General features: G+C 45.4%; 1 protein-coding gene and 1 non-coding gene across 2 annotated transcripts; both read right to left on the reverse strand.

Annotated features, from left to right (window-relative positions):
- Positions 1 to 6,095: 6,095 nt before the first annotated feature.
- On the reverse strand, positions 6,096 to 9,168 carry Rpl39 (ribosomal protein L39). The gene is made up of 3 exons (XM_031351226.1): positions 9,012 to 9,168; positions 7,982 to 8,085; positions 6,096 to 6,286 (listed from the first exon to the last, which is right to left on the reverse strand). The coding sequence occupies exons 1-3, from the start codon at positions 9,012 to 9,014 to the stop codon at positions 6,238 to 6,240; spliced, it is 156 nt and encodes a 51-aa protein (XP_031207086.1). The 5' UTR covers positions 9,015 to 9,168; the 3' UTR covers positions 6,096 to 6,237.
- LOC116096102 lies at positions 6,647 to 6,781 on the reverse strand. The gene has a single exon (XR_004120839.1). It is a non-coding gene; the product is annotated as a small nucleolar RNA SNORA69 (small nucleolar RNA).
- Positions 9,169 to 9,878: the final 710 nt, after the last annotated feature.

A 9,878-nucleotide genomic window follows, 5' to 3' on the forward strand; every position in this document is an offset into this window, starting at 1 on the left:
ACTAGAGGCACTCAGCTTCTCCAACTAAGGGCTTGATTATCAATGCTCTCTGCTCTGACCGGAGACCACGTGTTCAAAATATATGTATATAGGGTGGCAGCTGCGGCTCCCCACAGGCCTCGAACTCAGAAATCCGCCTGCCTCTGCCTCCCAAGTGCTGGGATTAAAGGCGTGCGCCACCACCGCCCTGCTCAGTCCACCTTCTTGACTGAAGATTGGGTGTCTTCCATATTCTGGGAACATTTTTTTTCCTCCACCCCCCTCCCCCACTGAAAATGGAATCCTCACTCCCTCGACTGCTGATTACTGTATTTCTGCTCTTGGTTCTAAGCCTGTGTGAACTCAAACTTATTTCCTGATGGGTTATTTATTCCTTATTTCTTGAGCTTTAGATATGTAATGAAGGCTGGACACACAGTCCCCTGCTGATCTTTTTGCTTTATATATTAAAAAATGCTGCAAAAAAAAAAAAGAAAGAAAGAAAGAAAAAGAAAAAGAAGAAAGAAAGAAAGAAAGAAAGAAAGAAAGAAAGAAAGAAAGAAAGAAAATTTTTTGGGAGTGATTTCAGTCTTCATAGTTCTCAGCCCAGCCCACTCAACAGACACCACACACTAATCAGCAAGGGCAGTTTAATCCAGAAGAAGCTTCAAGGCTCGCCAACCGGCATAGTCCTCAGAGTTGGCAAGAAGCCTCAGGAACCTCAGGAGAAGTTCTTTGGTGAGTTTCTCTCTATGAATCACCACAAGTGAAGCTCAACAACACAATGTAAGGTGAACCAATACGTGCATGTTGTCAGTGAAGACTAGTGAGGCCGAGCGAGATAAACCAATGCTCAGACTCCCAATCTGTGGGGTCATATTTATATTCCTTCCAAACATCATGCATCTTTTCACATGTTTGCCATAGCAAAACATCTCACCTATGTGTCCAGGCAAAACATCATTTGACATAACTGACTTTCCAAAGAAACTAAAAGTTTCCACTTCAATCATGTTCTTTTTTTTTTTTTTTCAGTCACGTATCCCATGCTGGATGACATTGAATTTCTGATCTTCTTGCCCAGTATTGGGATCATAGGCATGTGCCACTATACCCCATTTTGCTTTATGCAGTGCAAAGGATTGAACTCAGGGTTTTGTGCATGCTAGAAGAACACACCATAAACTGAGCCACATCCCCAGCTTCTAGCATTTTCTAAATAAGGGCTTAGAGAGAAGGCTCAGTCTAAGAACACTTTCAGGTCAGGCACAGTGGCACATGCCTTTAATACCAGCCCTTGGGAGGCTGGGGCAGGCAGATTTCTGTATGTTCAAGGGCAGCCTGGTCCACACTGTAAACTCCTATAAACACTGTAGAGAGACCCTACTTCAAAAAATAAATAAAAATAAAAATAAAAGGAATGTTTATGGTTTCTCCAGAGGACCCAATTTGCTTCTCAGCACCCATAGCAGTCAGATGGGATCTGACACACTCTTCTGTCCTCTGTGGGCACCAGCACACTGTCATACACAGAACCACACACACAACCACACACACACACACACACACACACACACACACACACACACCAGTTTTTTAAATTAAATGACTGCTCATCATCAAAAATGTAATTCATTCCCTTGGACTAAAACATGACATCATGTCTATATAACATAGGAAATACAAAAATGAAGACGGGGTCACATATAATGAAATATGTATACTTGTTGAGCAAAAGATATGTTTAATAATGTTCACAGCTACACTATTCACAAAGACTACAGCCAGGCACAGTGGTCTTGCATTGTGTTACCGGCGAGGCTAACTCATAGCTGCTTCTACTAGTTGCGGCTATGTGAGAACAAACGGCAGCAGGCAAGCCACCCCCTTGCAGCTATCCTGCAGAGTTCATAATCTGGTGAAAAAGGCTGACATCGATGAATCAAACACACATGCAAGTTTACAATTACAACTGTGATGTAAACCCAGAGGCTGGTGGAAGAGGTAAGCCTAACTGGACTGGGAGGAGACAGGAACTTCAGGGAGAGACTCTCTGTGGACATATAAAGTAAGCTGCCACTTGAACAGTCTAGCGTTAGCAAGTGAAGCAGCTGGTGGTACTGTGAGGGGCAGACCCGTGCAGTTGAACCCAATTTAGCAAACAGGGCATTGGAGGCATGTCCTGCTTGGTTTGAGTCATTTCGAGGAGCAAGCTCCGCCCTGAGAGCAGGGTGAAAGAAGCAGGAGGTGGTATGCTGAGAGTGGTATGTGGCAGAGCTCACTGGCTGGCAGGGTAGTGCAGCCTTTCTCAGAACAGGCATTGTTGGGATTTGGCGCAGGATAACTCTGTTGAGGACTAACCCATGCAAGCCTTAGCATGTTTAAAAGCCATCCACTATTAGTGGCACCTCTCCTCCTAGTTACAACCAGACGTGTCAAATATCCCCAGGGACAAGATCACCCCTCCTGGGCTAAGTGCCACACTGTACCCTTTGTTTGACTAGTTTTCTTGATTGATCACTTCATCTCCCTTTATCCAAACACACAGAGCCCTGCAGTCTTGACTGACTGCGGCGCCCTTGCAGATCACACTTGGGGATGGCTCTCCGATCGCTCACTAAAGCTTTGTGTAGCTAGGGGGTTGATGGTTTTTTAGAGAACCACTCCTTCCTGAAGAGAATGTCATAGGAGTATAAATAAGGAATACTCCACCCAGTATCTCCAAGAACTTACAAAATTCATTCCCTATTCAACAGGGTTCTTATTTTAAACCCTGCTAACAGCTACCTAGCATGATCCAAGCATTTAAAAAGTGGGTAAACCAGACATGGTGGCACACACCTGTATTCCCAGCACTTGGAAGGTGAAGGCAAGAAGATCAGTTCAAGGCCCCTTTTAGCTTTACAGTGAGTTCTAGGCCACCCTGGGACACATGAAACTGTCTCAGTAAAACAACTGCCATGAGCAAGAATAAACTTTTATTCTCATCTGTAAAATGGGAGAATTATCTGTTAGAATTGGCCTTGTGTAGGGACTGGAGAAATGGCTCAACAGTTATGACTGCATTCTGTTCTTGCAGAGGACTAGAGTTTGGCTCCCAGCACAGGCCAGTAGCACACAAACACCTGTAACTCCAGTAACAGAGGATCCAACATCGTCTTCTGCTATTCTCAGGCATATGCACATACCCACTCAGACATATGTATATACATAACTAAAAATAAATATAGGGGCTGGGCGGTGGTGGCGCACTCCTTAAATCCCAGACAGGGTTTCTCTGTGTAGCCCTCCCTGTCCTGGAACTCACTCTGTAGACCAGGCTGTCCTGGAACTCAGAAATCCGCCTGCCTCTGCCTCTCAAGTGCTAGGATTAAAGGCGTGTGCCACCACTGCCCGTTTCACACCCGCTTTTCACTCCAGTTCCAGGGGATCTGAACTGTGAGTGCACTTGGCCATTGCGTGTAGTACACATACATGCAGACACATAGACAGAAAAGAACCATTTAAATGTCTTGAAAGAATCGGGCCTTCATATAGACTTGTAAAAATCTTAACCAACTTGTTTATTCTGTAGCCCAGGCTGGCCTCGAACTTCTGGTTATCCTTCCATCTCCCAAGGGCAGGTACTGCACCACCGGTCCTGCTTTATGCAGCACTTACTGAGCATATCTTACTTTGAAGTGGACCTCAGTTTATAATCCAGGCTGGCTTTGAACTGCTAGCTCAACTCAGCCTCTCAAGTGTTAGGGTTGCAGGTGTGAAGCATCACACCCAGGGGATTTTATTTCCCTATAGCAAACTGCAACAACTGTTTCAGAGGTGGAGCTGGACTACAAACACCCTATCCTGACTACAAACACCCCAGGGTCTCTCTCATGTCATCCTGCCTCCTTTGTAAGGCAATGAATTCTCTGCAGTTAGAACCCTGGAATGGGAAGGTGGCAGTATCTTCTGATTTCTTGGCTCTGATCACAGCTTCCTCTCTACTATCCCGGGTTGCTAATATTCAGCATGTTGCATACTGCTGGGGGAGGGAACTAAATGCCCAAGTTTTTATTCGGTCCATGCCCTAAAAATTCTACAGCAAAGGCAGGTCTTTATGAGCTTGAGGCTACCCTGGTCTTCAGAGTTCTAGGCCGGTTACTTGAGCCCTCCCCCTCTCCCCTGCCCCCACCCCAGGAGCTCCAGTCTGCAGTCCACTGAGGCTTCCAGCTGATTTCAAATCCAGTTAACTCTCAACCACCCTTCTGCTGTGGTCAAAGGATCTCATGTCACCATAGCTTCCATTTCTGTCACCAATTCAAGGTCCCAAGAGAAAGCTGATATACCTTTACTGTCATCTTGGCCTTGTCAGTTAACCCCTCAGGTTCAGATGCTGTCCCAACTTCCTCTTTAAACAGATTTTAAAATGTGTGTTTTTTTGAGACAGAATCTATGTAGCCCCAGCTGTCTTAGAAATCAGGCTAGCCTTAAATACAGATCTAAACACCTGCCCCTGCCTATGGACTGCTGGTATAAAAGGAGTATGCCACCACACACCTGGTTATAAATGTATAATGTACATACATCTTTAAATTATTTGTGTCTGTGTGTACAAAATTCGTAGGTACCTTGAGAGACCAGAGGCATTGGATCCCTTGGGGTGTTTACAGGTTGTAAGAGCTACCTGATGCGGGTGCTAGGAACCAACCAAACTCCGGTCCTTCAAAGTGGTGTCAAGCACTGAGCCATCTCTCCAGCCCCGAAAATGTAAGTAGACCAGAATGCTTAAAAATTTGTCATGTTAATTCTATCAAGTCTGCTTTGGACTTAAAAGAACTGCCATCCATCACCGACAACCCCGGTTTAGTTTTGCTATGCTGGGGAGAGAACACAAGACCTCCCACATGCTAGGTCAAGGCTCTATGTATCCACATGGCTGGTCCCAGGTCTTGAACTAGAGGGCAATATTGCTAAGAGATAAAAGTTAAACTCCCTACAGGATAGGATCCTCACTCCTGCAAGCTGTTAGGACCTCCATACATTACTTACCTTCAAATAAATGTAAACTTAAGTATTTTCGTAAATATGCAGAAACCTGGGCTCAGCATGACAAACTGCTTTTTCTCTCTGGGAACTCTTGACTCAAAAAAAAAAAAAAAAGGCTTTGTGGGTGTGGCAGCACAAACCTGCAACCACGAGGTTTTCCCAGCAGCCTGAACTCTATCAGGATAGTCTAGAAAACAGTTCTTGCAGAGGGCCTGGTTTCAACTCCTACACCCATGTCTACATTCATATTAAAGAGCCTATAGAACATTGGTTCACAACCTTCCTAATGCTGACTCTAATACAGTTCCTTATGTTGTGGTGACGCTCCACCCATAAAATTCTCACTTCATAATTCTGCTGTTGTGATTTGTAATGTTTCCCCAGTGGTCTTAAGGTAATCCCTGTGAAACAGGTTCAACCCCCAGGTTGAGAACCACTGCTACAGGGCTAGGGATGCAGTTAAGTTGCTAAGAGTGTTGGCCTACAGGAGCCTCTCTATAACTTCAGAAGTGATTAAAACAAGCCACTATGCAAATGTGGGGGGGGGCTTGCCATGAACACCTGGAACACATGTAAAAACAGAGAACTCCAGGTTGTCCTGACCTATGGCTTGTACATGAGGACACAATCTTAAGGTTTAAAAACAAAAACAAGGGGCTGGAGAGATGGCTCAGTGGTTAAGAGCACTCACTGACTGCTCTTCTGAAGGCACTGAAGTCAAATTCCCAGCAACCTCACGGTGGTTCACAACCAAATACTCATATACATAAAATAAATCTTTAAAAACATAAAAAGCCAGGCAATGGCTTTAATCCCAGCACTTGGGAGGCAGAGGCAGGCAGATTTCTGAGTTTGAAGCCAGCCTGGTCTACAGAGTGAGTCTCAAAAAAACCAAAAAACAAGCAAAACCAAACAAACCTTTGGAAGCTATGAGTATTAGGATCCAAAACCAGGACTTCTGCAAGAACACCAAGTACTCTTAACTGCTGAGCAATTCTAGCTCCTAGGGAACAATCCTTTACCCAAAGAAGAAGCCTATGGTCTGATAGGGGGGGAAGGAGAAATTCAGTACTTCATAAACCAGAACAGCAGTTTGAAAGGTTCTATATTTTATTACTGGACACTCTTAAGACTTCATATTAAGAGCAAGACTCCATGTTAAAAATGTTGAAATCCATCTGGTAGGACTGGATTGATGACCCCAATTCAGTCTCGCCACTGTGTGAATCCTTACAGACCCAGCTTTGTTCTCCTCCAGTGTCTTCTCTTAGAGTTGTACCTGTACACAAAGAAGCCGCCAGTTACAAGGTGGGGTTGGTCACAATAAAGCTGCTTCCACAGCACAGACTCCAGTCTTTCAGAAGAACAAGATAATTTATTTAAAGGGCTTGATAATGGAAGGACCTGCAGGCTGGATCAATCTAAAGTTCTAGCTAGCCAGAGTACACTGCAAGACTATCTCCAAAAGAGTGCACGGTCCTGGGTTTAGTCATCCATTTCAGGGATGTACGAGCTGGGACAACCTACTTTAAAACAACACACACCACAGCCTGGGAATTACAAGTGGGGACAAACTGGAATTCACATGAAGGTAGGAGAAAGCAACTCCAAATTGCAGGGCTAAGCCAACCAGTCTCTGAACTGTCCATGTCAAGGTGTCAGGATTTTTACCCCAAGGAAAGGCAAAAATCAGAAACAATCAACATGGCTTTTCTTTCAGCAGGATAATGGCAGTACTCCCACAAAATGAAGCACTGTAATTGCGACCTGCTTTTAAATTAAGTTTTCAAAGTTGGGCAGTTAGTCCAGTGACAGAGCACTTGCTTAGGCAGGAGGCCCTGGCTCAAACCCCAGCCCTCATAAATGAGTCAGAAACAGGCAATTCTGTGGGTTAGGGGATAATGATCACCCATAATCCAATATTAACTATCAGTTCCCACTCTTGTTAGATATGGTCCTAGGCACGGTGAAGTTCATCTGTAAAGTTGGCACACACCTGTAACCTCAGCACCTGGGAAGTTGGTGCAGATTAGCCAGCCTGGGCTAAACAAGACTGTTTCAAGTCTCTAAATACATGTGTCTCTAAATACCATACATACCAGGAGATAGAAGATAGCAATTTGTTAAGGCCAGAGTAGGTTGTAGATTATCAAGCTCAAATGGCTAAATTAACTAAGAACAAGGAGGATTTAAATTAACTAAGAACAAGGATTTAAATTAACTAAGAACAAGGATTTTTGCCCTGCAGATCCACACCCAGGTTTTTGTTTTCTTCAGACAGGGTTTCTCTGTATAGCCTTGGCTGTCCTGGAACTCAGAAATCGGCCTGCCTCTGCCTCCCAAGTGCTGGGATTAAAGGTGTGGGCCACCACTGCCTGGACCAGATTTTGACTAATCCCAAAACTGGGCAGTGCTCGCCTTTAATCCCAGTATTCTGGGAAAACCAATTTCCATAAACTGTCCTTTGACCACATGTGGGTATGCATACCCCCACACAACAGAAAGAACTCAGTAAGGCATTTCCCTTGCCTGTTGGAGGCGGTCCTGGGTTCGATCCCTACCACTCCTCTCAAAGGCCTAGCTGGTTCTGAAGCTGATTCCACTCTGGTTGCAGGAAAAGAATCTCCTGCCAGAATAGTCAAATCTCTTTAAGGCTTCCTAGGGAAATTAGGAAGTGAGAAAGGTCTGCCCCAGAGCCTACCTGCGACCACACAGAACCCAATGAAACATTTATAAAAGGTTTGTGGAGGGGTTTCAGGGGCTAAGTAAGTAAGCTAAAGCCACTACCAAGGAGCCTCGTGACCTGAGTTAGATCCCCAGAACCTACTTGGTGAACAGAGCATCTAATACCACAAAAGGAAGTCCACACACAGCAGAGGTTGACTTAGATGGCCAGCACTTTGCAACTATGTATCTACATACCCTAAATCATTTAAAACGTAACAATTTCCAAGCAGGACAATGAAAGTCTTACCTGATTTTGTTACCAGTTTTCATCCGGATCCATTGAGGAATAGGACGATTTTGCTTTTGTTTCTTGGCCAGGAATCTCTTGATTCTGAAAGTCTTGTGAGAAGACTACGAGGAGATGCAAGCAGTTTAGTGACACCAGAACCTATTCTTTCATTCACTCAAATCCCCTCAAACATCAGGCCTGTAAACATACCCTCAGGAAAATCTCCCCAACCTCGAACCACGAAGCCCTCATCTTTTCTCTGGAGGAAGAGTTCATAGCTTAAACATGCCTCGTAACCCAGTGCACGTTTTCTAGGCCCATGTCCTGTCCTACTACTGTGCTCAAGGTGATCAAAGATGGAATAGCTAGAGAAGGGAAGGAAACTAACTTACTGGATGGCTTTAGGTTAAATCCTAGACAGTTTTAAATCAGTGACTATAGGTACCGTCCTTTGTAAAAAAAAGTCTTATCTACCTTCAAGTGACATTGCTGGCTAACTTAGATTATGGAGCCCTTGACAGTAGGCAAATCTCACTACATAAGAAAAAAAAAATCGTCCCCCTAGACCAGTTGTAGGTTTTATTTAACAAATTCAGATAGTAATCCCACTTTGTACCTAGACCCCAATAAGCATAATCTGTCAATAGGCAATGCCTGATGCGCTAACTTCTGAAGAAAGGGATCTCAAAGTTCTGTTAACCCTTACTGTGCAAGTGGCGCTTCTTGCTCTTCAATTAGGGACAACCTTGAGTGGCCCCAAGCCTCCCTTTTTGCCCCAAACCATGGAAATCTCCAGGCTTTGTGAAACAAGAACACTTTGCACTTCTTGCCAGGCTGCAGAAAGAGCAGCCTAACCCTGCAAGAGTAAATGGGCTTGATAATTTCATGCCGCGCCCGCGGTCTGATAGGTGGACTAGCTCCAAAACCAAACACTTAAGACCCTGAAAATGCACATAGCCCTCAATACTGCGAACGTCCACCAAAAAGGCACAGCGGTCTCTGGCCTCAGGAAAGCCGCCTAGAGACCGATGGCGGCCGATAGTCTTACCATGGCGAGAAGCCCAGTGAGGCGTACAGCACACGATGGCGGAGGAAAGGAGAAGAGAAGGGACCGGCCGGAAAAACGCGATTAGAAGACGTCGCTAGAGGCGGGGCTTAGGGGGATGACTCGCCGCGTCATCCCTAGCTCCACCCCTGCGCTCCCATGGGGCCGTGGGAACCCACACAGGTTTATAGGAAACGTAAATCCGAGGCCTCCGCGTCCGTGCACGTTCCTCCAGGTGATCATCAGAGTCCTGGGGGGCACAGTCTTTGTAGCCGAGGTGGGTGGCCTTTGAGAAGTAACCAAGTCAAAGCCCTTGACAAACCCCGGGAAACGGAGCAGGCGGGACCAATCCTGAGGAGGGCGGGGAAAGGCCTTCATCACTTCCTACAGTTGCAACTTCCGTCCCGCTTTCGAGAGGGGCAGGGCTTAGGGTTGGGAAGGGAGGAAGACAGCTGCAGACATTGATTAATGGCTAACTGCACTATTGTAAAGAATCCAAGTTCCTTTCACAGCACCCGTAACCAGGCAGCTCAGAACCCTCCAGCTCTAGGGGATAACGTGTCTCTGGCTTCCAAAGGCACCTACACTCATGATTTACAGGTACACATACCCTTGTAAACACACAGGGACCCACAATCAAAAGTACCTAAAAATATGTAATTAAAAGGGAGGCGGGCGGAGCAGTGGTGGCGCATGCCTTTAATCCCAGCACAGGCTGGTGGATTTCTGAGTTCGAGGCCAGCCTGGTCTACAGAGTTCCAGGACAGCCAGGGCTACACAGAGAAATCCTGTCTCGAAAACACCAAAAGCAAGGAAACAAACAAACAAACAAACAAACAAAACAAAAAAAAAGAAAAAACAAAAGAAAAA

This window comes from Mastomys coucha, chromosome X, assembly GCF_008632895.1.
Source record: "Mastomys coucha isolate ucsf_1 chromosome X, UCSF_Mcou_1, whole genome shotgun sequence".
In the NCBI taxonomy this organism is placed as follows: Eukaryota; Metazoa; Chordata; class Mammalia; order Rodentia; family Muridae; genus Mastomys; species Mastomys coucha.